General features: G+C 41.4%; 2 protein-coding genes across 8 annotated transcripts in view; one reads left to right on the top strand and one right to left on the bottom strand.

Annotated features, from left to right (window-relative positions):
- The window catches only part of rragcb (Ras-related GTP binding Cb), a 10,703-nt gene extending 7,703 nt beyond the window's left edge, over positions 1-3,000 (bottom strand). For all 6 annotated transcript variants that reach the window (XR_014534397.1, XR_014534398.1, XR_014534399.1 and 3 more), the window contains exons 1-3: positions 2,615-3,000; positions 1,949-2,152; positions 197-396 (exon numbers count right to left, since the gene is read on the bottom strand). Coding sequence is in view for 1 of the 6 variants with exons in the window: in XM_083546801.1 (XP_083402927.1) it covers positions 197-396; positions 1,949-2,152; positions 2,615-2,863 (653 nt within the window). In the remaining 5 variants the exon portion in view is untranslated. The remainder of the gene's footprint in view (positions 1-196; positions 397-1,948; positions 2,153-2,614) is intronic.
- Positions 3,001-5,932: 2,932 nt separating this feature from the next.
- The window catches only part of trappc9 (trafficking protein particle complex subunit 9), a 188,472-nt gene continuing 166,904 nt past the window's right edge, over positions 5,933-27,500 (top strand). The window contains exons 1-8 of one of the 2 annotated variants that reach the window (XM_083546768.1): positions 5,933-6,065; positions 6,729-7,330; positions 9,360-9,505; positions 9,922-10,047; positions 13,610-13,636; positions 16,413-16,537; positions 18,932-19,057; positions 20,183-20,399. In XM_083546768.1, coding sequence (XP_083402894.1) covers positions 6,741-7,330; positions 9,360-9,505; positions 9,922-10,047; positions 13,610-13,636; positions 16,413-16,537; positions 18,932-19,057; positions 20,183-20,399 — 1,357 coding nt within the window. In that variant the 5' untranslated portion in view covers positions 5,933-6,065; positions 6,729-6,740. The remainder of the gene's footprint in view (positions 6,066-6,728; positions 7,331-9,359; positions 9,506-9,921; positions 10,048-13,609; positions 13,637-16,412; positions 16,538-18,931; positions 19,058-20,182; positions 20,400-27,500) is intronic. The other variant, XM_083546769.1, reaches the window with a different exon arrangement.

The raw sequence follows: 27,500 nt of genomic DNA, 5'->3' as shown, positions 1-27,500 counted from the left end.
CACAAACTTAGCATGTTAGCTTAGCAATTTTAGCAAGCCACGGATGCTAATGCACACAGCTGAACGCTGCTACATTTATGCTAGCAGTGGTATCTCCCAGCGTCCCCGTGAGGTTATATCTCCCAGCGTCCCCGTGCAGCGATCAGCGGGGTCCAAGCACCACTTTTCCCACTGAAAGTCTTTACTCGAGGGTCACCTGAGGTGCAGCTGGTCGAGGCCGGCGTCTGTCAGGTCGTCGTTCGCCCTCTGGTGGACGTCTCTCTGCGTCTCGATCTTGTGGTCGTCTGAGAGACCGTCCACCTTGTGCACGAACACCTCGAAGTTGATGTGGGGGTTCACCCTGTAGGCCCGGGACACGGTGAGATGGAGACGTCCCAGAGCCTCCATGTAGTCGTCCTGTAAGAGGAACATCAACCTTTAAGCTGAGATTGATCACATGGTTACTATATATTCAGCCAAAAGTATTGGGACACCTGACTTTTCCCAGCCGTATGTGGTTCTTCTCCTGTTAACATGGAGATACACAATTGTGTAGGACGTCTTTGGATCCTGGAGCATGAAGGGACATTTTCCCTTTAATTGAATTAGTAAACCCAAACCTGTGCACAAAGCCATCTCCATGAAGATTAGTTTTCACAGCCTTTGTCATGACACTCAAAATTGAGCTCAGATGCATCCTGTTTCCATGAGATGTTTCTACAACTTGACTGGAGTCCACCTGTGGTCCATTCAGTTGATTGGACATAATTTGGTCTATAGAAGGTTCCACAGTTAACAGTGTATGTCAGAGCACAAACCAAGCCATGAAGTCCAAGGAAGTGTCTGTAGACCTCAGAGACAGGATTGTATGGAGGCACAGATCTGGGGAAGGGGACAGAAAAACTTCTGCAGCATTGAAGGTCTTGAATGAGCACAGTGGCCTTCATCATTGATAAATGGAAGAAGTTTGGAACCACCAGGACTCTTCCTAGAGAGGAGCCACACGGCCAAACTGTGTAATCAGGGAGAAGGGCTTTAGTCAGGGAGGTGACCATTAACCTGATAGTCACTCTGAAAGAGCTCCAGCATTTCTCTGTGGAGAGAGGAGAACCATGGAAAAGAACAACCATCTCTGCAGCACTCCAACAATCAGACCTGTATGGTAGAGTTGCCAGACTTAAGCAACTCCTCAGTAAAAGTTTGCTACACGGCACCTGAAGGACTCTCAAACCATGAAACCAGGCACCGCTGATCACCTGACCAATACCATCCCTACACTGAAGCATGGTGGTGGTAGTATCGTGCTGTAGGGATGTTTCTCAGCAGCAGGAACTGGGAGACCAGTCAGGATCGAGGAAAAGATGAATGCAGCAATGTGAGCGTCCTTGCTAAATACCTGCTCCAGAGCACTCTGGACCTCAGACTGGGGTGATGGTTTACTCCAAGCACACATATGATAACAAGAGAGTGTCCACAGGATGACTCTGTGAATGTCCTCGAGTGGCCCAGCCAGAACCCAGACCTCTGATTGAACATCTCTGAAGAGATCTGAAAATGGCTGTGCACCGACACTCCCCATCCAACCTGATGGAGCTTGAGAGGTTCTTCAAAGAAAAATAGGAGAAACCGTAGCATCATACAGAAGACTGTGAAAACGTATTGTCCATGTGATTTTTTTTTTTTGTTGTTGTTTATTTTAAATACATAATGAAATGTGGAAGAAGTGAAGCTCTGTGATGCACTGTGTAGAGCTTCAACACTGTCTGGGATGATTATGAATGATGACTGCTCCCCAGGAACCCACACCTCCGCATATCTCCACGAGAACACTCCAAAATCTAGTGGAACATCTTCTCAGAAGAGTGGAGGTTGCTATAAGAGCGAATGGAGACTCGATATAGAACAAAAAAGAAACGTAATCTTACGCTCAGGTGTCCGCAAACCTTTGGCCACACAGTGCATGTCTGACCTGAGCATCGATGACGAAGATCAGTGCTCCAGTGCCTCTGAAGATCATCTCGTAGTCGAAGGTGGGGTCGAAGAAGTCCACCTGACCCGGAAAATCCCAGATCTGGAACTGCACGAAGGAGCTGCTGCTGATGTCGTCCTTATAGATCTTATTAGTGCTCTCCAGGAACAGAGTCTCACTGGGGGACATCTTATGGAAGACCACCTGAGACATAGAGACAGAAACAGAGGAAGACATAAACAAAGAGAGACCAAAAGAAGCAGAGAGAGAGAGAGAGAGAGAGAAAGAGAGAGAGACAGAGAGAGACAGAGAGAGAGAGAGAGAGAGAGAAAAAAAGAGAGAGAAAGAGAGACAGAGAGAGACAGACAGAGAGAGAGAGAGAAAGAGAGACACAAAGAGAGAGAGAGAGAGAGAAAGAGAGAGACAGAGAGAGGGAGACGGAGAGAGAGAGAGAGAGAGAGAGAGAGAGAGAGAGAGAGACAGAGAGAGGGAGACGGAGAGGGAGAGAGAGAGAGAGAGAGAGAGAGAGAGAGAGAGAGAGAGAGAGAGAGAGAGACGGAGAGAGAGACGGAGAGAAAGAGAGAGAGAGAGAGATGAGATGAGATGAGATGAGATGAGATGAGATGAGATGAGATGAGATGAGATGAGATGAGGAAGTGTAAGGACCTTCTGTATAGAGGACTTCCCGCTGCGTCTCAGTCCCATCAGCAGGATCCTGGGTTTGTCAGTGTCCAGCGCACGTGCCATGTCCTCCTCATCCTCATCCTCCTCATCTTCATCCACACCGAAACTGAAACTATCCTTACAGAAGTCCTCCTCCGTACACAGCTGAGGATGATGAAGAAGTGTATGATGAGGTGGATGAAGATTTGCCCCAGCGCCAGGCAGAGTCTCTCCTCCGTACTGTCCCGACATGTTCTCTCATTTACTCTACACACCAACACAACTTCAAACCTCTCTCTCACTATCTCTCTCTCTCTCACACACACACACACACACACAGGAATCACATGACGCATGCGTCTTCTTCCTCTTTTTCTCCAAAGTGCGGTGTGCGCCGGCGACATCTAGCGGTACGAGATAGTTTCTTTCTTTCTTTCTTTCTTTCTTTCTTTCTTTCTTTCTTTCTTTCTTTCTTTCTTTCTTTCTTTCTTTCTTTCTTTCTTTCTTTCTTTCTTTCTTTCTTTCTTTCTTTGGTTTATTGATTATTAGTTGTGTTATTTATTTATATTATTTGTTTAAATCAAATAAATAAATGCTAACAATCTAAAATACAAAGAAATAGAGAAGCAGAACAGAAACTCTGTGTGTGTGTGTGTGTGTGTGTGTGTGTGTGTGTGTGTGTGTGTGTGTGTGTGTGTAATTTATAAAATGTTTTACAGTATTACAATAGGGATAGTTTCATCATTTTGCCCCTCTCTTTTTACAGATCAAAGCAGCCAAAGCCCCTCCCCCTTTTTCCCATTGACTCAGATGAATTCACAGGACACCTTGTTGTTAAAAATTAAATTAATGAGTGTGTCACATACACAGAGCCTTGTAGATTAAATTAACTATCTACCCTCTTCTACATACCACTGATTATAAACGACTGTGATTGGCTACTTTTGATGTGATTAACAAGAGAGAGAGAGAGAGAGAGAGAGAGAGAGAGAGAGAGAGAGAGAGAGAGAGAGAGAGAGCAAGTTTCTATAACATCTAATCCATCAGGTATTTTTTTTTTTACTCATGAGAAAAGGAATCATGGGAACATTTCATACCACCTTATACAACCAGCAGTCAATGTTTATTACAAAATATCAGTTATCTCCATCACTAACGACCCTCCATCTGGCCCTCACCTGGAAAATAAGGACACGTACGTGCAAATGCTGTTCATAGACTTCAGTTCAGCATTTAACACAATCATCCCTCAGCACCTGATTGAGAAGCTGAGCCTACTGAGCCTGAGGACCTCCCTCTGTAACTGGATCCTGGACTTCCTGACTGGGAGACTTCAGTCAGTCTAGATCAGAAACAGAATCTCCAGCACCACAACATTGAGCACTGGGGCACCTCAGGGCTGTGTGCTCAGTCCACTGCTGTTCACTCTGCTAACTCATAACTGTGTAGCAATGCACAGCTCGAACCACATCGTCAAGTTCCCCAATGACACGACCGTGGTGGGTCTCATCAGCAAGAACGACAAGTCAGCATACAGAGAGGAGGTGTACCAGACAACAGCCTGGTGTGCAGCCAACAACCTGTCTCTGAATGTTGACGAAACCAAAAAAGATGGTTGAATTCAGGAGAGCACAGAGCAGCCATTCTCCACTGATCATCGATGGATCCTCAGTGGAGATCATCAAGAGCATCAAATTTCTTGGTGTTTATCTGCCGGAGAACTTCACCTGGTCACTCAATACCAGCTCCTTCACCAAGAAAGCGCTGGTCCCAAGCCCGGATAAATGGGAGGGGTAACGTTAAGAAGAACATCCAGCGTTAAACGTGCCAAATCGAACATGCGGATCACGAGACGGAATTTCATAACGGATCAGTCGAGGCCCGGGTTACCAACGACCACCACAGGTATCGTTAACAACAGGGTACTGTTGGAAATTGGGCTACTGTTGGCTGAAGGAGGAGAAAGAGAGGATGAAGACGTCTACAGAGACAGCAGGGAAAGGAGCAGTGTAGGAGAGTAGAGGTTCGGGTTGGTACTTTAAATGTTGGTATGACTGGTAAAGGGAGAGAGGTAGCTGATATGATGGAGAGGAGAAAGGTAGAGATGCTGTGTGTTCAGGAGACCAAGTGGAAAGGGAGTAAGAGCAGGAACATTGGAGGTGGGTTCAAACTGTTTTATCATGGTGTGGATGGAAAGAGAAATGGTGTAGGGGTGATTCTGAAGGAAGAGTACAGTAAGAGTGTAGTGGAGGTGAAGAGAGTTTCTGATAGAGTGATGAACATGAAGCTGGAAGCTGAAGGTGTGATTATAAATGTCATCAGTGCCCATGCTCCACAAGTCGGTTGTGAGATGGAGGAGAAGGAAAGATTCTGGAGTGAGTTAGATGAAGTGGTAGATGGTATACCTAGGAAAGAACGTTTGGTGATTGGGGCAGACTATAATGGGCATGTAGGTGAAGGGAACAGAGGTGATGAGGAGGTGATGGGTAGGTATGGCTTTAAGGAGAGGAATGTGGAAGGGCAGATGGTGGTAGATGTTGCTCAAAAGATGGAAATGGCAGTGGTGAACACTTATTTTAAGAAGAAGGAGGATCATAGGGTATAACAGTGGAGGACGGTGCACACAGGTGGAATATGTTCTATGTAGGAAATTCAACCTGAAGGAGATTGGAGACTGTAAAGTGTTGGCAGGGGACAGTGTAGCTAGACAGCATCGGATGGTGGTCTGTAGGATGGTTCTGGAGGTGAAGAAGAAGAGGAGGAGAGTGAGGACTGAAAGAAGAATAAGATGGTGAAGAGTGTAGTGTGAGATTCAGGGAAGAGGTTAGACAGAGGCTCGGTGGTGGTGAAGAGGTGCTGGATGATTGGGAAACTACTGCAGAAATTAAAAGGGAGACAGAGGTTAATGGATGTGGTGAAGGAGGACATGCAGGTAGTTGGTGTGAAAGAGGCAGATGTAGAGGACAGGGGGGAATGGAGATGAATGAGCTGCTGAAGCAACCCCTAATGAAGCTAAAAGAAGAAGAAGACTGTGTTCGCTATATATGGTTGAAATGACAATAAAAGCTTCTTGACTTGACTTAAAATGATCAATCAATCAATCAATCAATCAATCAATCAATCAATCAATCAATCAATCAATCAATCAAGCAAGCAATTAATCAGTCAATCAATCAATCAATCAATCAATCAATCAATCAATCAATCAATTAATTAATCAATCAATCAATCAATCCATAAATCAATCCATAAATCAACCAATTAACCAATCAATCAATCAATCCATCATTCAAATCATCAATCAATCAATCTATTAATTACATACATTAATACCCTTTGAGGACACTAAGTTCCGGAACACAAGATGGCGCTGTCGCCATAGAAATGCTATAGCTATCAAAAAAGGACCACAGAAGAAAAGCCGCAGCTGTATTTTGCAGGGACGTTTCTTCATGTAAGTAAACAAATTCCTTTGAGTTACACCAAATATTTGTGATTTTCTTTATCATTCCACTTTAGGGACATTTCAGGAGTCGTGTACGGAGCTCATTTGCGTTGAATCCTCGGTGTATATTTACAGCTTCGCGTTTTGTTTGGCTTTTTCGGAGACTGTAAACCGGCAGTAGGCTGGGTTGTGTTACAAACCGCGCTGTTTGGGGAGATGTAGTGCACTAGGTGGGGCGTAAAGAGCGGTCTGTTATACTGTACGGAGTGCACATAAGTAGGCAGCGTGGACACGATTGCAGCTCGGCCTCGCTAGTCTGTTTATTATCAGTGTGTGTTGCTAGGTTTGCTAGCGTTATTATATTTAGAGGATAAAAAAATATTTTATATATATATATATATATATATATATATATATATATATATATATATATATATATTACAAACCTCTTTATTTAGTGATATAATAATACGTTGTGTAACAAAGGCGGAAGTAAGAGAACACTGACGTTATGGTTGGTCGATATGATATTATTGCCTCATCGTGATTGACGATACACGATACAATTTTCCTGATGAATCGCCGGTATCCTGATAATTTTTTATTTATTTTTAATAGTAAAATCAGCTGGAGTTTTAAAATATAATCAGATATGTATATTTTTGCTTTCAGTTTGAGGTCGAGATGAGTGTGCCGGATTACCTCCAGTGTGCTGAAGATCACCAGACGGTGCTGGTGCTGGTGCAGCCACTGGGCGCCGTGCCCGAGGATGACTTCTTCTGCGTGTACAAGCGTGTGGCGAGCGTGTCCCAGGTGAGTGTGGGAGACAACCAGCGATCTCTGTCCGTACGCTACCGACACAACTACGCCCCCGAGAACGGAGAATGGGGCGAGTTCCAGTCCCACCGCAGGGCCGTAGGACTGGTAGCCGTAGCCTGGTGTCCGACAGCGGGCAGCGAGTGGGCGCTTACCTCCGAGAGGTTCCGCGCCATGAAGGAGCGACTCGGTCCGGCGCTGTACGACTCGCGCCTGCTGGCGTTCGGGATGAGCGGAAACGCCACCTCAGACCTCCAGAGACCAGACGTGGCCTTCTTCCCCGGGTATGACGACTGCCCCGAACTCGAGAAGACCATCCAGGACTTCATTCAGTCCATCTTCATCGTCCTCGAGTCCAAAAGGCTGGACCGAGCCACAGATAAATCCGGGGATAAAATCCCGCTCCTGTGTGTCCCGTTCGAGAAGAAGGACTTCGTTGGATTGGACACGGACAGCAGGTGAGCTCCTGAAACTCGGGTTAGATCTGACTGGCAGCATGTTCCTGATCAGCTCAGAGAAAACTGAAAAACATTTATTCATATATATAAAGAAAAATTAAACAAAGAACCACACAGGGATTTATTATATTATTATATTTATATTATATTATATTATATTATTATATTTATATTATTATATTCATATTTTTTATTATATTATTATTATATTTATATTATTATTATATTTATATTATTATTATATTTATATTATTATATTTATATTATTATTATATTTATATTGGTATATTATTTATAATATTTTATTATATTTATATTATATTATATTATTATACTACATTATTATATTCATATTTTTTATTATATTTATATTATTATATTTATATTATTATATTTATATTATTATATTTTATATTATATTTATATTATTATTATATTTATATTGGTATATTATTTATAATATTTTATGATATTTATATTATTATATTATTATATTTATATTGATATTTATATTATATTAATATTATTTGTATTATTAAATTAATATTCTAATATTTTTTATTATATTAATAATATTATAGATTAATTTCTTTTAGCCATGACTAATAAAAATATCAGATTTCAGAGAAAACATTGACATCCAATCTAAAAATAAAATAAAATTAGAATTATATTTGGGGAGAAATTATTTTATTTCTTTTCACTTATTTAAAAAAAAAAAAATTATTTAACCCTCCCAATTTTATGATTGATTTTATTATTTTGATATTTTTAGATTTGTTATATATATATATATAAAAAAAGTGAATTGATTAAATGATATTTTTTCTTCTTGTTAATGAGTTAAATAATCTTGTTTTTGTGAACAGTTTATTTATTTATTTTGTAATATATTTATTATATAACTGTATACCTGTGTGTGTGTGTGTGTGTGTGTTTATATATACAGTAATCCTCAGTTTATCGCGGTGATTACGTTCCAAAAGTGAATCACAAAAACAAATCTATAAGCAGACGGAACACAAAACTGCTATTTTATGTAAACAGTTCTGTATTAACATTTCACTTCGTGTTATAATTATAATCAGATAAACTATTTAGTTATGTGTTAAATGCAATTCTGCGATAAACAGGGGATTTGAACCGCAGTAAAGCGGGAGATTATTGTATATAAAATCAGTTACAGGTCAATTATTTCACTTCCAGGCCTTCAGTGGTCCTAATCACTACGACGTCACGTCTGTAGAGAGCGTCAGTGTTATAGAGACGTGCAGTAGATCAGATCGCTGCATCACACGGGATCTCCTACAGAGAGCATGAAAGTCAGCACTAAAGCAAGAAACACAATCAACACGTCTCCTTTCACTGTAGCCGCAGCTGCACCTCCACATACATCATCTCTAACAGAGGCATCGATATTCACGCAAGAGTGTGAACGGTTCACGTTTTGGGCATTCTGATTGGTTAAAGCCACAATGTAAACTCTCCTATAAACTGACACTAGAAACACTACGAAATGAAGAGAATAGATTTTTTATTTATTTATTTTTTTTGCAAGGAAGAAAATAAAGAAATGAATGTAGAAAATGGTCCTGTTTCTTTTCTTTCTTTTATTTATTGATTGATTTTTGTTTTGTTTGATAGATTGTGTGTTTTATTTCTCTTTCTTCTGCTCTTTCTCCCACACTGTGCTGTGAGTTTGTTGTCCGGTGTGAAAAGGTGAGCTGACGGAGTGACTTTCCTTCCCTCGTTTCCTTCCTCCTCACCTTCGTTACCTCGTTTCCTTTCCCGCTGCTCCGTCCCTCTAATCCTTCTTTTCGCACTCGTCTGTTCCTCTGCCAAGCCGGATAGAGACCAGGATTCACTCTGTGGATGTTTGTTTTTATTTTCGTCCTTGATCGTGTCCTTGTAGCGGTTTTTTCCTTTGAGAAAAGACACTTGTGTGAAAAGTCCGTGTTGTGTGGTTGTGGTTGTTGTTGTGGTTGTGTTGTGAGATACCTGACAGTGTTTTGTTCCTCTTTCCTGTCAGGCACTATAAGAAGCGCTGTCAGGGCCGCATGAGGAAGCATGTGGGAGATCTGTGTCTGCAGGCTGGAATGTTACAGGATGCTCTGGTGCACTACCACATGTCTGTCGAGCTGCTGCGCGCCGTCAATGACTTCCTCTGGCTGGGAGGTAAGGGAGAACCGAGCAGAACCCTGGGAAGAACCAGGGCAGAACCTGGGTCAAACAGGACTTTCACAATGCAAAATCAAAATGATAAACATTTAAGTCTTTCTCTCTCTCTCTAATTCTGCATGTCCCACATTCTGTCCTCAGGGATGCCTCTTTCTCACTGACTCACCGAGTCTGCCTCTTTCTCACTGACTCACCGAGTCTGCCTCTTTCTCACTGACTCACCGAGTCTGCCTCTTTCTCACTGACTCACCGAGTCTGCCTCTTTCTCACTGACTCACCGAGTCTGCCTCTTTCTCACTGACTCACCGAGTCTGCCTCTTTCTCACTGATTCTGACTCTCTGTTTCTGCCTTTTTCTCTTTGACTCACTGATTCTGCCTGTTAATCTGTTTTCTTTTTCTCTCTCTTTCTCAGCTGCTCTGGAGGGTCTCTGCTCAGCCTCTGTAATAATCCATTACCCAGGAGGCACAGCAGGAAAGGGCAGCGCACGCAAACCCGTCGTCTCCACTGCAACGGACGGCGGGAAGAGACATCGTCCAGGTCAGTGTTGAGCAGCCTGGGGCAACACGCCTGGGGCAACACGCCTGGGGCAACACGCCTGGGGCAACACGCCTGGGGCAACACGCCTGGGGCACACGCCTCGGCCTCATTACATCCATTTTAAAGAAAATCCTCCCTAAAGTTGAAACTCACTGAGGGAAGTTTATTGAACTTTTCTGTCCCTGACGTGTTTCACATTGACTCTTCTTTAGCCACCTCACTGACTCACTGCTCACTCGGGTGCTTCCACTCGTTCCTGCATGTCTCCTTTACCTTTTTCCTTCAGCCTTTTTACTCATATGTGACAGTCTTGACTTCATGATTTCAGGTAAAAAAAAAAACACAGGAGTTCCTCCTCCTTTTAATGTGAAACACATGCGAGTGCCATATTTTCATTCCTAAACTGTAGAATATAATCCAAGAGAAATCCAAGTCGAATCGATATTTAGTGTGCCTACGAAACAGTTCTTGTAGGTATGATTGCGCACAGTTTTTGAAGGAACTCGGCAGGTACGTTATCATCTGGGAAAAAACTAACCCAGATCTTCTGTGTATGTAGGCTCATCAAATCCCTCTGTCTCTCCATGTAATCCCAGACACACTCCACGATGTAGATGTTACAGGCTCTATAGGAGTTGAAACGATCACTTCCAGGACTCCTTGTTCTTCTCGATGTTAATTTGGGGCCAATCAGACGCATCCCTGATGGTTTAATTTATGGATAAGTATCTGCCTGAATTACTCTAAACACCATTAATCCTGACCAGATCTCCAGCTCTATTTGCTTAAATGTGGCAGCAAGCTTGCAGGAAACCTCCACCATGCTTCACTGTTGTCTGCAGACTCATTTCTTTTTACCCCTGTCCAGCACTTCAGCAAACAAACTGCCTACAGATAAATGTTTCAGATTTTTCATCTTTTTTGCCACCAGTTTCTGTGTTTTTATGCATAGTTGAGACACTTTGTCTTGTTTCCATGTCTGGCGATTGAATTTTTTGCCAAAATCTTCCATGAAGATCACTTTTAGACACAAGTCTCCAGACAGTAATTGGTTGTACCCAGGTCCCGCTGGTTTCCTCCACTTCTTTGCTGACGGCACTGCTGAACGAGATCTCATGTTGTCGGGAAATAAACATAATGTGACTGCTGTATTCAGTCTCCTTGGTCGACCACTGCATCTACGCTCCTCAACATCACCCGTTTCTTTGTTCTTCATATTATTTTGAGAAGCACAAATGTGGAACTCTTTGAAATCTTTGCCCCTGGGAGAGACCTTGCTCATGCAGTAGAACTACCTTGTGTCTTTTTGCTGTTCCTCACCCAGTTTAATGCTCCTTTACAGTGGTTTCTGTGTCAGTTAATGACTGGGTTACAACCATGTCAAATTGATGACTATTAGCACCTGCATGGTGTAATAGTCTAATCACACACCTGACTCTGATCTTGCAAAATCCCTTACTTTGTACAAGTGTAAAAAAAAAAGTGTGTAGAAGTAAGAACTGAAAGGTTGGTCTCACCAAATATTGATTTGATTTGGAATTTTATTCCTTTTTTTTTTTTTATAGATAAAAGTTAGACTTATTTTTGAAAGCATTTTCACTTTACAGCCTTTTTCACACCTGCTAAAAACTTACACAGTACTGCACAGAGGTCGACCGATACTGGATTCTACTGATAGCCAGATTGTCTCGTAGTCTTTAAAAACCTAATAATTAAGCGATGGGTTTTAAAATGGTGTGTGTGTGTGTGTGTGTGTGTGTGTGTGTGTGTGTGTGTGTGTGTGTGTGTGTGTGTGTGTGTGTGTGTGTGTGTGTGTGTGTAAAAATTAATAAATAAAAAATAAAATAAAATAAATAAATATATTAAAAAACAAACAATACTCTATTTAAAATAGTACTGAACTTTATTAAAAAAATAAAAGTTCTGAATTATAAAAATATGCTAAATGAATATATAAATTATTGATAAATATTGTGGAAAATAATAGACGCTTTCAACTGAAACAAAAAGACTCCAAATTAATAATGGTTACATCCAAATGGAAAAAAAAGAGACTTCAAAGAAACAAACATCAGTGATTTGCCTCTAGAGGCCACTCTTGTTCTGTATTATGTAACCTGGAAAAACTATCTGTATGGATTTTTGCGCCGATAGATCCCACAATCGACTGGAATCAAAACCGATGAATTGGTCGACCTCTAGGGGTGTGTGTGTGTGTGTGTGTGTGTGTGTGTGTGTGTGTGTGTATATATAAATATAAAATCTCATTTGCAGAAAGAATTAAAATATTCCACTCAATTGTCGGCAAAAAGCTTGCACGTCTACTAACAATATTCTAACACGGTTAATGAGTTTAATGGAGGTCTGGTGCAGAAGAATTCAGCACTGCTGCAGACATTATTATTATTATTATTTGGTCTGAAACGACATATGAGATTCTCCTTTTTTTCCTTCTCACAGTGCAAACTAAACATTTTTAATCACTACATTTCTCTGTATTTGATCTAATTATAATTGTTGTAGTTATTGTTGCTCTTGTGCTATAAATCTGATGTGCATGTTCATTCATATCTATAAGGCTTTTTTTTATTTTCACTTTTGGGAATAAAAACATTTCCACTTTTCTTCAGCATTGATAAATAGGATGGTGCAGGGAAATGGGAAATTTTGCAAGTAAGCGATTGTGGAAACCAGCGTGAGCTCGTTTTTCAAACCCCTCTTATAAAACCTTTTATAAGAACGATGATGGAGTCATTACCAGTTAAGGACATCATGATCGCGTCCTGTCTGCTCATGCGATTATAAAAAGTTGAGCGTCTGACTGGAATTCGCACCATCACCATTCTTATTTACAGAGAAGACTCGTTGCGCACCACTCCACTGATCCATTACAACTCATTTCAAAGGGGTCTAAATACAGTTTTTCCAAAATTTCCATAAAATTAATGGGAATAAACTGGAAATGTACAAAATTGCAGGTTTGCCTATAACCGGGAACTTTATTGTAGTTAAGAGATTTCTTACAGGATGATCCGAGTTAAAGCAGCCAGATTGAACACGATTTCAGTCGAATTTCTACCTGCACATTTATTAGTTACACGCACACAGCGCACTTACTGCAGGACCACTGAGGCCACGCCCCCTACACGCAGAACCTTCATAACAAAAAAACAAATGTCCATCTATTATTATTATTATTATTATTATTATTATTGAATATTTCACGTGAAATGACAAATGTGTTCAGCAATTCGACTAACAAAGTCAAAAATGTCAAAATCCTGGGAGAGTTTCTGGAATATTTTTGAGTCACACTGGTACCAGAAGTTCCCGTTTCCCTGCTCCACCCTGTAGATTAACTTTTATTTCATTATATTTATAATTCGGTCAAAAAGCTCGCGTGGAATCTGCTATTTCTTTTTTTTTGCAGCAGCAGCAGCAGTGCTGAAACCTGCAGTGCAGAACTAACCATACCAGACTGTCTCTCTCTCTCTCTCTCTCTCTCTCTCTCTCTCTCTCTCTCTCTCTCTCTCTCTCTGTTTGTCTCTGTATGTGTGTTCAGGAGCTCAGGAGGTTCTCATTGACCCAGGTACAGTACAGTTCTGCTCTGTGCTGCATGCTGAAACTTTAAACAACCCCCCCCCCTCCCTCTGCCTGAGCCCGACCCCTACTTCTTTTACACTTCCTTCCTTCATGACTGTGTGTGTGTGTGTGTGTGTGTGTGTGTGTGTGTGTGTGTGTGTGTGTGTGTGTGTGTGTGTGTGTGTGTGTACATATCTCTATATATCCCTGAAGCACCAAATTTTCCAGACTATTTCCTGCACGCTTTTCGATTTAGTTATTTTTTAGTTACAGTGTATCGATGTGTCTCCTGGTTTTTAGTATAACAGTACCTGTGAAATGTGTGTTTTATGGTTACGCAGATACGGACGTCTCCTTTTTGTTTCTATGCAACAAACTAGGGCAGTTTTTTGAAAGATCTACTTCGAACAAACAAATCTATAAATGTCCAGATCTTCTACTGAAAAATCCTCCATCAGCGTGAAGATGACTGGGTAGGTTGTTCCATGATAGAGATCACTCCAGACCACCGTTTTTTTTCTCAGAGCTCAGACGTACGCTTCGCGAGTCCAGATGGAATCGCATGGTGTTGAGGTTTGGAATGGGAGCCAAGTTGGTTTAGGATTGGTTCATGTATATATGAAGAAGCTGGAATGTGACCTAGCAAAATGTATTCCATCCAGAATCTACTGCTAGTGCCCAAGCTGACACTTTAATATAAATTAGTAGTGTTCAATGGCCTGGATTGTTGCATAGAAACAAAAGGAACATGTGTCTCTCAAAAAGCATAAAAGAGCAGGTGATTACACACTTTTCACAGGACGTGTGTGTGTGTGTGTGTGTGTGTGTGTGTGTGTGTGTTTAACATGCTGTATGTTATTGTACACGGCTTTTTGCTTTAAACAAGTTGCAGCACGGCTTTAAAACCAAACAGGTTGATCAGAAATCAGGATCCGAGTCTGTAAGAAGTGAATCTTAAATCCAAGCGATGCAGTGGGGAAGTGAAACAGACGCCCCCTAACTGCTGATTTATACCGTCCATGTCCAGTCAGACCATTTACTGAGAAGAAAGTGACCTACATAGTCGAGGACCAAAGCAAACAGTAAAGCTCTGATGATTTATACGCCACATTCATTGATCTGGCATTGATACATGGAGAATATTTCATTGTTTTTTTAAACGATTCTTTACTCGCACGAAGGACAATTATACAGTGATGATACGATCATCATCTGCTCAGAGGTCAGTAGGGTTGGAGCTCTGCAGCAGATCATCTTCCAAACCTCTATTCCATGGAAAGCAGTCTCCTAGTTCAATTTCGATGGTCGTGCATCTATAGCCTGGAGAAGAAAAAGACGGGTGTCCCAATACTTTTGGCCGCACCACGTGTTATGTAGAAACTGGATTTTGTACAATAATGAAGCATCTGTAACTTGACTAGTGGATGTGGTGTATGTGGAATAACGACATCGCACGTTAGGGGGTATAGAGGCACCCCGCTGTCCGTCCTGCTGCCCCACACCACCCCTTCCTGGATTATATCTGTATGAATGCTCAGTGTGGAGTGGGTTATTCCTTCATAATCATTCATAATTGCATAATTTAAGCTTGTTTTTGCTGAACTGAATGAATCCCATTTCACAGCTGTTTCATCACACACACACACACACACACACACACACACACACACACACACACACACGTGCGCTGTCAGATGTTGCTGTGTAAATGTTAATGTGACTGTTATTGATGTGTTATAAGCATGTCATAGTGCATGCACAGTGTATACATTTTCTGATGATCTTCCTCCTTTCATTCCTCCTTTCATCCCTTTTTTTCTCCTCTCGCTTTCTCTTTCCGTTCGTTCACTCGTTCCAATCTCTCCTCCCGTAACTCAGTTTTCTCATCGCGTCCCTCTGTTAATCCCATTATACGGCCAAAAGTATCGGGACACACCGATGAAATATTGCCTTCACTTGACCCAGGAGACTCAAAGCCAGCTCCATGAAGATCTGCTTTCCATGGTTTTGAAGATGATCTGCTGCAGAGCTCCAACCCTACTAAGATGAATGCCCCCATACACCCCCCCCCCCTCCCCCACCCCCCAGGCTTCCTCACCTTCTCCCCTATATCAGTACCTGACTTCACTAATACCCTTGTAGCAGAAGGAATCTCCACAAAATCAAGAGGAACATCTTCCCAGAGAGTGGAGCTTATTAAAAGAGCAAATGGAGATGAATTGTGGATTGAGATGTTCAAAAAGAAGCACGTGGCACATCTTATGCGCAGGCGTCCACAAACTTTTGGAAATATAGTGTATTTCTACACAATTCTTCTCTCCTTTTCAGTTTTTCTTTTTTCCCTTTTTTTTTCTCCTTTTCTTGTTTTCTTTTGGCATCACTCATTTCTTCTCTAATTTTCACCCCTTTTTATTAGTTTTATTTATTTTTTTGCCCTCAAATTTTCTCATTTTTTCCACATTGTTTTTTTCCTTCCTTCGTCTAGTCTTGTCATGGTCCGCCTTGCCTCGCACGATTTCTTCTTTTATTGCCTCTCGGTATCTTTTTTCATCTTCTCGATAACTCTCTTCTTCACATCTAAAGTCTCATGAATTCTTCATTTTCTGCACTCATCTCTACTTTTCACTTTCTCTCCCCGTCTTGTCCTTTCATCTTTTTTTTTTTTGTCTCTACTTCTCCCCTCTGTTTCAAACCTTTTTTTGTTTGCCTGCTTTTTCTTCTTGTCGTGTACATTTCCGTCTTTCTTTCTAGTCCTTCACTCCATGTGTTTTGCGCTCCTGCAGGTGCTTTGACCTCCAGCAGCAGCATCAGCGCCGACACGAGCAGCGAGATCGGACGAGCCAAGAACTGTCTGAGTCCAGAGGACATCATCGAGAAGTACAAAGAGGCCATTTCTTATTACGGCAAGGTAAAGCAGCAGGAGCAGTGTGAAGCATGACGAACATATTCTCTCTCTCTCTCTCTCTTTCTGTCTCTCTCTCTCTCTGTCTCTCTCTCTAATGCAGATTTTATTTCCCTCATTCTTTTTATCTAAAATATCCACAATCTTGAACGTTTTTTTTCCAAAAAAAAATAAATAAATTTGCCGCACCACATCTGCTCAGATCTTTTGTGTTTTACCTTCTTCTGCTCTGAATGGTCCAACCTTGGACATCATAAAAACCTGTCCAGATCCTTACCTGGATCCTGTAGAGCTGCTCCTTTAATCATCAGCAACGTCCTTTTCATCTCGGGACTCGTATTCTCGTTTTAACACCCCCCCCCCCCCCCACACACACACACACACAACGTGTGATGTTGATCTTCACTCCTGTTCAAAATGGTCAGCGTAGTTACAGGATCAGTCTATGTCTCTCTGTCTGTGTCTTTTTGTCCCTCTGTTTGTCTGTTTCTTTGTCTGTCTCTCTCTGTCTGATTGTTTGTCTTTGTGTCTCTGTCTGTATCTTTTGTTTTTGTCTGTCTGTCTCTGTCTTGCTGTCTGTGTCTTTCAGTCTCCCTTTGTCTCTGTCTGTGTCTCTTGCTGTCTGTGTCTTTCAGTCTCCCTTTGTCTTTCTTTTTCTGTCTTTGTCCCTCTGTCAGTGTCTGTTACTCTTTCTGTCTGTGTCTCTCAGTCTCCCTTTGTCTTTCTGTCTGTCTCTCTATTTGTTTCCTCCTTCCTGGGACAGAACTCGGGGTAAATTTGGTGTTATTCATATTCGGTCTCTTGTCAGGAGTTAATATTTATATTAAAGCTCTGGTTAGCTGATGATTCCTAGTAAAATAACCAGGGACTGATATTTGTATTAATCTTTTTTTATTACATTTCTTTATCATTCTAACGACGTCGAAATGGACTCGATTTATTTCGCTTAGTAATTACTGATGAATTCAGTCTCTCTCTCTCAAGTTATAAGAAAATATCTATCTATATTAAATTAAAGTATTTATTTATTCAATTATCTATTATTAAATTATAGTAACTTTCCTTTCGGCTTCTCCCGTTAGGGGTCGCCACAGCGGATCCTCCGCACGTTTGATTTGGCACATGTTTTACGCTGGATGCCCTTCCTAACGCAACCCTCCCCAATTTATCCGGGCTTGGGACCGGCACTAAGAGTGGCTGGGGATGGTTCCCTGACCGGGGATCGAACCCGGGTCGCAGCGGTGAGAGCGCTGCATCTTAACCACTAGACCACCAGGGGACCTTAAAAAACTTTCTTTCGGCTTCTCCCGTTAGGGGTCGCCACAGCGGATCCTCCGCACGTTTGATTTGGCACGTTTTACGCTGGATGCCCTTCCTAACGCAACCCTCCCCAATTTATCCGGGCTTGGGACCGGCACTGAGAGTGGCTGGGGATGGTTCCCTGACCGGGGATCGAACCCGGGTCGCAGCGGTGAGAGCGCTGCATCTTAACCACTAGATTGTATGTCGCAGGCCAGTGTGTAATATTTCACCACGTGCTGTAGTGTGTATGGTGCTTAATGTAGTCTGGAGTCCTACAGGGGGCAGTACACTCACACATGAACACACGTGTGTGTGTGTGTGTGTGTGTGTGTGTGTGTGTGTGTGTGTGTGTGTGTGTGTGTGTGTGTGTGTGTGTGTGTGTGTGTAGTATGTACCTCTGTACCTTTTTAAGGATGATCTTTGAGAGGAATGTAGTGAAGATTTAGTGGATTTGAATCAACACGTCTACGTTTACAGATCCAGACAAGTCGTCTCTCTGCTCTTGATGATCTACATCATCCTGTCTGTGATGATTAAATTGCATTATGATCATTAAGCAAAAGTTTGTGGACACCTGACCATAAGATTGCTATGTGCTTCTTTTTAAACATCTCATTTCACATTTTAGTTCCCCTCATATTTCTATTTGTATATTTTTTTTAAATGAGCTCTGCTTTTCTGGGAAGATGTTCACTAGATCTTGTGGAGATTCGTTTAGCTACAAGGGTGGTATTAAAGGGTGAAGGTGAGGAGGTCTGGGGTGCAGACAGCGTTCATTCGTTATGTTCAATAAGGGTGAGGTCAGAGCTGCAGTGCAGGAGATCTTCCACATCCTTCACCCCATCTATAGCAGATCTTTATGGAGCTGGCTTTAGGGGCATTGTCATGCTGGAGCAGGTTTGGGTCTCCTAGTTCATGTAAAGAGAATTGAGTCTGAACGTATCATTTATAATGAGTCTAGTCTTAAGGATGGTGTGTGTGTGTGTGTGTGTGTGTGTGTGTGTGTGTGTGTGTGTGTGTGTGTGTGTGTGTGTGTGTGTGTGTGTGTGTGTGTTAAACGTTTTGTTCCAAATCGGACTTTTTTCTCTCCACCATTAGTATAAGAACGCTGGAGTGATTGAGTTGGAGGCATGTGTGAAGGCAGTGCGAGTATTAGCCATTCAGAAGAGAGCCATGGAGGCGTCCGAGTTCCTGCAGAACGCGGTCTACATCAACCTGGGCCAGGTAACTAACACACACACACACACACACACACACACACACACAAGTTCAGGTATCTCCAAATACACCTGTGTGAGAGATGCGAGGTGGTATCAAAGTTTCACGACTTGTGAAATCAGCACAAGGCTGCATGCACAGTCACAGGGAGCACCGACATTCATAAGTTAGTGTGGCAGAAGACCTCGTCCTGTGCACATCTGGATCTCTCGCCATTTTGACACGGTTGCGGAGATCCAGCAGGATCCAGAAGCGGCAGGAACTCCGGGAGCGGCGTATCGCTGCGCAAGGGAAATATTTTGAAGGTGGAAACGTAGATAAATAAAATACAAATCTTACAGAATGTTGCAGAATCTACAAGTGCTCAGTTGAAGTCATCAGTTAAAGCTCCTGAGGCATCATCCGGCAAAACAGGCGTTCACACAGAGGTCTTCACTATTAGAATTTTTTATTCAGATTTACACTTTACATTCAGGGAATGTTCAGTGCCTGACTCAGAGACTTACTCTCTCTCTCTCTCTCTCTCTCTCTCTCTCTCTCTCTCTCTCTCTCTCTCTCTCTCTCTCTCTCCCTTCATATTTTCTCTCCGTCAGTCTGCCTCGTCGCTTTCACCGCATGTGACTTTCTACCCGGATCACTCCATTTTTATTACTTCTATCACAAAATTGAAGGAATCGTTTAAAGAGTCCTATGCCCACACTATATAATGTTATATATATATATATATATGTATGAATGAGGGCAAAAGTATCTGGACAACCCAGTTTCCCCACCTGTAGGTGGTTCTTGTGCACAATGCAAGCTACATTGAAGATCTGCTCTACATGAGTTGGAAGATCTCTGAACACTGACTGCACCCCAGGCCTCCACACCTCACCTACATCATTACCTGACATCATGAACACCCTCATGGCTTTCCCTGTGTAAAAGTGGGAGGAGCTATACATAGTCATGTATATAAAAAAAAAACACTTGTCTAAATAAATGCTTCGTCTGTATATAATACATACAAAATGCACAGATTGAAGAAAAAACTTGAACAGTGAACAAACATTGGCCATCTTGAGGTGTATATATGTGTGTATATATATAATTAATGCGTGTATATACGTGTGTTTGTGTACTCTCTAGCTCTCTGAGGAGGAGAAGATCCAGCGTTACAGTGTCCTGTCTGAGCTGTACGAACTCATCGGGTTCCACCGCAAGTCTGCGTTCTTTAAACGCGTAGCTGCCATGCAGTGTGTGGCTCCTACCATCCCCGAGCCTGGCTGGAAGGCATGTTACAGATTACTGCTGGAGACTCTGCCCGGATACAGCCTCTCTCTCGACCCTAAAGATTTCAGCAAAGGTATCATCTCACAGACACTCGTCCCACCTCCACGCTGTCTCAGGTGTAGCAGATGATTATAATCAAGGTCATCTAGATGTTCAATAACATTATACCTCATCAACATCTACACTACCTCCATTATACCTCCTTCAGCCTTCATTATACCTCATCAACATCTGGTGGAGGTATAATGGAGGCTGAAGGAGGTATAATGGAGGTAGTGTAGATGTTGATGGAGGTATAATGGAGGTAGTGTAGATGTTGATGGAGGTATAATGGAGGTAGTGTAGATGTTGATGGAGGTATAATGGAGGTAGTGTAGATGTTGATGGAGGTATAATGAAGGCTGAAGGAGGTATAAAGGAGGTAGTGTAGATGTTGATGGAGGTATAATGGAGGTAGTGTAGATGTTGATGGAGGTATAATGGAGGTAGTGTAGATGTTGATGGAGGTATAATGGAGGTAATGTTGATGGAGGTATAATGGAGGTAGTGTAGATGGAGGTATAATGGAGGTAGTGTAGATGTTGATGGAGGTATAATGAAGGCTGAAGGAGGTATAAAGGAGGTAGTGTAGATGTTGATGGAGGTATAATGGAGGCTGAAGGAGGTATAATGGAGGTAGTGTAGATGTTGATGGAGGTATAATGAAGGCTGATGGAGGTATAATGAAGGTAGTGTAGATGTTGATGGAGGTATAAGGAAGGCTGATGGAGGTATAATGAAGGTAGTGTAGATGTTGATGGAGGTATAATGAAGGCTGATGGAGGTATAATGAAGGTAGTGTAGATGTTGATGGAGGTATAATGAAGGCTGAAAGACGTATAATGAAGGTAATGTAGATGTTGATGGAGGCATAATAAATGCTGAAGGAGGTATAATGAAGGTAGTGTAGATGTTGATGGAGGTATAATAAAGGCTGAAGGAGGTATAATAAAGGTAGTGTAGATGTTGATGGAGGTATAATGAAGGCTGAAGGAGGTATAATGGAGGTAGTGTAGATGTTGATGGAGGTATAATGAAGGCTGAAGGAGGTATAATGAAGGTAGTGTAGATGTTGATGGAGGTATAATGAAGGCTGATGGAGGTATAATGAAGGTAGTGTAGATGTTGATGAGGTATAATGAAGGCTGATGGAGGTATAATGGAGGTAGTGTAGATGTTGATGGAGGTATAATGGAGGTAGTGTAGATGTTGATGGAGGTATAATGGAGGTAATGTTGATGGAGGTATAATGGATGTAGTGTAGATGTTGATGGAGGTATAATGAAGGCTGAAGGAGGTATAATGGAGGTAGTGTAGATGTTGATGGAGGTATAATGGAGGCTGAAGGAGGTATAAAGGAGGTAGTGTAGATGTTGATGGAGGTATAATGGAGGTAATGTTGATGGAGGTATAAGGAAGGTAGTGTAGATGTTGATGGAGGTATAATAAAGGCTGAAGGAGGTATAATGAAGGTAGTGTAGATGTTGATGGAGGTAAAATGAAGGCTGATGGAGGTATAATGAAGGTAGTGTGGATGTTGATGGAGGTATAATTAAGGCTGATGGAGGTATAATGGAGGTAGTGTAGATGTTGATGGAGGTATAATGAAGGCAGAAGGAGGTATAATGAAGGTAGTGTAGATGTTGATGGAGGTATAATGGAGGCTGAAGGAGGTATAATGGAGGTAGTGTAGATGTTGATGGAGGTATAATGGAGGCTGAAGGAGGTATAAAGGAGGTAGTGTAGATGTTGATGGAGGTATAATGGAGGTAGTGTAGATGTTGATGAGGTATAATGAAGGCAGAAGGAGGTATAATGGAGGTAGTGTAGATGTTGATGGAGGTATAATTAAGGCTGATGGAGGTAGTGTAGATATTGATGGAGGTATAATGAAGGCTGAAGGAGGTATAATGAAGGTAGTGTAGATGTTGATGGAGGTATAATGAAGGCTGAAGGAGGTATAAGGAAGGTAGTGTAGATGTTGATGGAGGTATAATGAAGGCTGAAGGAGGTATAATGGAGGTAGTGTAGATGTTGATGGAGGTATAATGAAGGCTGAAGGAGGTATAATGAAGGTAGTGTAGATGTTGATGGAGGTATAATGGAGGTAGTGTAGATGTTGATGGAGGTATAATGGAGGTAGTGTAGATGTTGATTAAGGTATAATGAAGGCTGAAGGAGGTATAATGAAGGTAGTGTAGATGTTGATGGAGGTATAATGAAGGCTGATGGAGGTATAATGAAGGTAGTGTAGATGTTGATGAGGTATAATGGAGGTAGTGTAGATGTTGATGAGGTATAATAAAGGCTGAAGGAGGTATAATGGAGGTAGTGTAGATGTTGATGGAGGTATAATGAAGGCTGAAGGAGGTATAATGAAGGTAGTGTAGATGTTGATGGAGGTATAATGAAGGCTGATGGAGGTATAATGAAGGTAGTGTAGATGTTGATGAGGTATAATGGAGGTAGTGTAGATGTTGATGAGGTATAATAAAGGCTGAAGGAGGTATAATGGAGGTAGTGTAGATGTTGATGGAGGTATAACAAAGGCTGAAGGAGGTATAATGAAGGTAGTGTAGATGTTGATGGAGGTATAATGAAGGCTGAAGGAGGTATAAGGAAGGTAGTGTAGATGTTGATGAGGTATAATAAAGGCTGAAGGAGGTATAATGGAGGTAGTGTAGATGTTGATGGAGGTATAATGAAGGCTGAAGGAGGTATAATGAAGGTAGTGTAGATGTTGATGGAGGTATAATGGAGGTAGTGTAGATGTTGATGGAGGTATAATGGAGGTAGTGTAGATGTTGATTAAGGTATAATGAAGGCTGAAGGAGGTATAATGAAGGTAGTGTAGATGTTGATGGAGGTATAATGAAGGCTGATGGAGGTATAATGAAGGTAGTGTAGATGTTAATTCTACTTTCAAACGTCTGCTCCCTGGGCAATAAATTGAAATACATCCGACACTCAAGCGGCAAAAGTTGCATCTTTTTCACAAAACGCCACCAAGACGAACTGTTTATCACCACCAGAGATTTCAACTATGTGAATTTCAGAACTGTGCTCCCTATACTCCATGTGGACTTTTCATCGAGAGGTGCGGAGCCTCGCCCCCATCTCGGCTGTGCTGATGTTGAACGAGGGATAACAGACAGACGTCAGTCGCCTTTTAGCGCTAAATGTTTAATGGAAAGTGATGATTAATTCATTGAGAGGATGATTTCACAGGAAGAATGAACAGGGTCAAAACTCACCAGGCGTCACATGATAAAAACCAACTCCTCCTGTGCCAGTAATTACAAAATAACCAAAGTAAAAAAAAAAAAAAAAAAAAAAAACGGTCCTAGAACAGCACCCTTATTCATTTAATTGTTTAATATTCTTCAGCACTTTAACCCCCCCGAAGACTTCACTGTCCTTTTATTTATTTATTTTTACATCTAATCCCCAGTCCACTGCCAGAGATTTATGTTTACAGCCACTTTGATTCGATTTGAATATTACTCCTACACCACCAGTCTGTTATTTATGGAAGGATTGACCCACCAATAAATACAGGTTATGTGTGGTGTTTGTTTGTTTGTTTGTTTAAATCAAAGCTGGCCTTTAGGGGGAGCCTTTGTTTACAGATGACTAACGTGCCTCAGCATCGTTCCTCAGTTTTATTTGAAAGCTGTTCTGAGTTTGTATTTTTAGATGTAAGGTGGATGTTTATAGAGGTGTGAATGTAAGATAATAGGCAATAAATCAGGGGGGAAAAAGAGGTAGAATCGTCGTTGGTGGAGGTCAAATGGATGTGGAACGAGGTGAAATAGATGTTGAAAGATTCTATACGATTCTGAATGAATTCAGTTTGTAGAGCACTTTTAAAGTGGACGTCTGTAGAGCCACAAACCAGCCAGTAGGAGAAGACCCAGGGTTCTGTGTGCCGTGTAGTGTTGAGAGAAAAAGATGCTTTATTTCTGGATATCTCCAGCGTGCTCTGTTCTCATTTCTCAGTTCTCATACCGAGCAAAACCGACGTGAAGAAGAACAGCAACCTCCAGCATTCATTTATGAGCATCATTCATGTTTCACTGAGTTTCCTGGTTATGGGGGAGAAGAAAACATTAATCTCCTCCTACGACTTACCAGAAAGGAATATCCATTTTTTTTTCCCCTTTTGCCCCCAATCTCCAGACACATAACACCGTGTGTGTGTGTGTGTGTGTGTGTGTGTGTGTGTGTGTGTGTGTGTGTGTGTGTGTGTGTGTGTGTGTGTGTGTGTGTGTGTGTGTTTGTGTGTTTGTGTGAGAAAGCAGCTTTACTTCATGGAGATAAAACCGAGCAGAGACACACACAAGAAGGACATTTTATTTTGATGCTGATGTTTAATTGAACAGAAATCGAAATTAAAGGGCATGTGGGATCATTTCTTATTCATTATTTCCAGCGACTTTTCCCCATTCCACATTTTAGTCTTCATTTGCTGTAATGATAAACTCCACTCTTCTGGGAAGATGTTTTACTAGATTTAGTCTACACGAGTCTACATCGTGAAAAGGGTGGGTTTTATTATTCGGGTTGCCTTTTATGGAACAAAGTGTGTGGGTCATTTTGGAGGCAGGGCCAATTTCAGGGTCAGACAAATGTAAACAGACAAACATCAATATGTATTCTTAACGTATTGCCTTTTTGTTTGTTTTATGCATTTGTGGTTTCTAGATAAAAAAAAAAAAATGTATATACAGTGAGGAAAATAAGTATTTGAACACCCTGCTATTTTGCAAGTTCTCCCACTTAGAAATCATGGAGGGGTCTGAAATTGTCATCGTAGGTGCATGTCCACTGTGAGAGACATATTCTAAAAAAAAAAAATCCAGAAATCACAATATATGATTTGTAAACTATTTATTTGTATGATACAGCTGCAAATAAGTATTTGAACACCTGTCTATCAGCTAGAATTCTGACCCTCAAAGACCTGTTAGTCTGCCTTTAAAATGTCCACCTCCACTAAATGTATTATCCTAAATTAGATGCAATTGTTTGAGGTCGTTAGCTGCATAAAGACACCTGTCCACCCCATACAATCAGTAAGAATCCAACTACTAACATAACCAAGACCAAAGAGCTGTCCAAAGACACTAGAGACAAAATTGTACACTTCCACAAGGCTGGAAAGGGCTACAGGGAAATTGCCAAGCAGCTTGGTGAAAAAAGGTCCACTGTTGGAGCAATCATTAGAAAATGAAAGAAGCTAAACATGACTGTCAATCTCCCTCGGACTGGGGCTCCATGCAAGATCTCACCTCATGGGGTCTCAATGATCCTAAGGAAGGTGAGAAATCAGCCCAGAACTACACGGGAGGAGCTGGTCAATGACCTGAAAAGAGCTGGGACCACCGTTTTCAGGGTTACTGTTGGTAATACACTAAGACGTCATGGTTTGAAATCATGCATGGCACGGAAGGTTCCCCTGCTTAAACCAGCACATGTCCAGGCACGTCTAAAGTTTGCCAATGACCATTTGGATGATCCAGAGGAGTCATGGGAGAAAGTCATGTGGTCTGATAAGACCAAAATAGAACTTTTGGGTCATAATTCCCCTAAACGTGTTTGGAGGAAGAAGAATGATGAGTACCATCCCAAGAACACCATCTCTACTGTGAAGCATGGGGGTGGTAGCATCATGCTTTGGGGGTGTTTTTCTGCACATGGGACAGGGCAACTGCACTGTATTAAGGAGAGGATGACCGGGGCCATGTATTGCGAGATTTTGGGGAACAACCTCCTTCCCTCAGTTAGAGCATTGAAGATGGGTCGAGGCTGGGTCTTCCAACATGACAATGACCCGAAGCACACAGCCAGCATAACCAAGGAGTGGCTCTGTAAGAAGCATATCAAGGTTCTGACATGGCCTAGCCAGTCTCCAGACCTAAACCCAGTAGAGAATCTTTGGAGGGAGCTCAAACTCCTTGTTTCTCAGCGACAGGCCAGAAACCTGACTGATCTAGAGAAGATCTGTGTGGAGGAGTGGGCCAAAATCCCTCCTGCAGTGTGTGCAAACCTGGTGAAAAACTACAGGAAACGTTTGACTCTGTAATTGCAAACAAAGGCTACTGTACCAAATATTAACATTGACTTTCTCAGGTGTTCAAATACTTATTTGCAGCTGTATCATACAAATAAATAGTAAAAAAATCATACATTGTGATTTCTGGATTTTTTTTTAGATTATGTCTCTCACAGTGGACATGCACCTACGATGACAATTTCAGACCCCTCCATGATTTCTAAGTGGGAGAACTTGCAAAATAGCAGGGTGTTCAAATACTTATTTTCCTCACTGTATATTTTATTAGAAAATTGTGAAATTATTAAATGACTATTAGCAATCAGGCTTATGCTTCAAAAATAATTTTAAATATAATTATTATAATAAAAAAAAAATCTGCTCTCTTTTATTGTTCATTAGTTATATTTTATTTCTCTTTTTTTTTTTTTTTTTTTTGGAATTTATTGTATTTTTTATTTATTTATTTATTTATTTATTTATTTATTTATTTACATCCCATTCCACATTTAGTCTGCATTTACTGATAATAACCTCCACACTTCTGGGAAGATTTAGTTTCGCTCTATAGCAGGAGAACTTTCACCCCATGTACAGTAAAGCAGCATTGGTAGTGAACTATTAATTAGCTAATGCAGGTTTGTCTATGATGTATTTGATGATGGGGCAGAACGATATATCGAGACCGGATTTGATATCGTGATGAATGATATAGGTGATTCATTTTGCGGAAATATCGTTGGTATGGCGATTTTGTTTTTTATTTATTTATTTTTTATTTATATTACAAATTATATGGTACTGAATGGATGGAGATGTAAAAAAAATCTCAATCATTCTCCAAACCCACATGATGCAATGTGAATTATTACGATACGATTTCTGCCCCAGTTTATGACCAATATAACAATGGAAAGGTGTATTATTTGTTTGACCTCTGCGTTTCAGCTCATCGGCAGGGCCGTCGTGCAGGGATTCGCTGTAATCGAGCCGAAAACCTTTGCGCGACGTGTGAGCGAAAGCTGGCGATCGATTTCTCTACGCGTAAAAACGCAGAAGGAACATTTAGCCTCCGAGATC

This window comes from Silurus aristotelis (assembly GCF_946808225.1).
Source record: "Silurus aristotelis genome assembly, chromosome: 7".
Taxonomy (NCBI): domain Eukaryota; kingdom Metazoa; phylum Chordata; class Actinopteri; order Siluriformes; family Siluridae; genus Silurus; species Silurus aristotelis.
The sequence above is the reverse complement of the archived record's forward strand: the minus strand, read 5'-3'. Positions and strand labels throughout refer to the sequence as shown.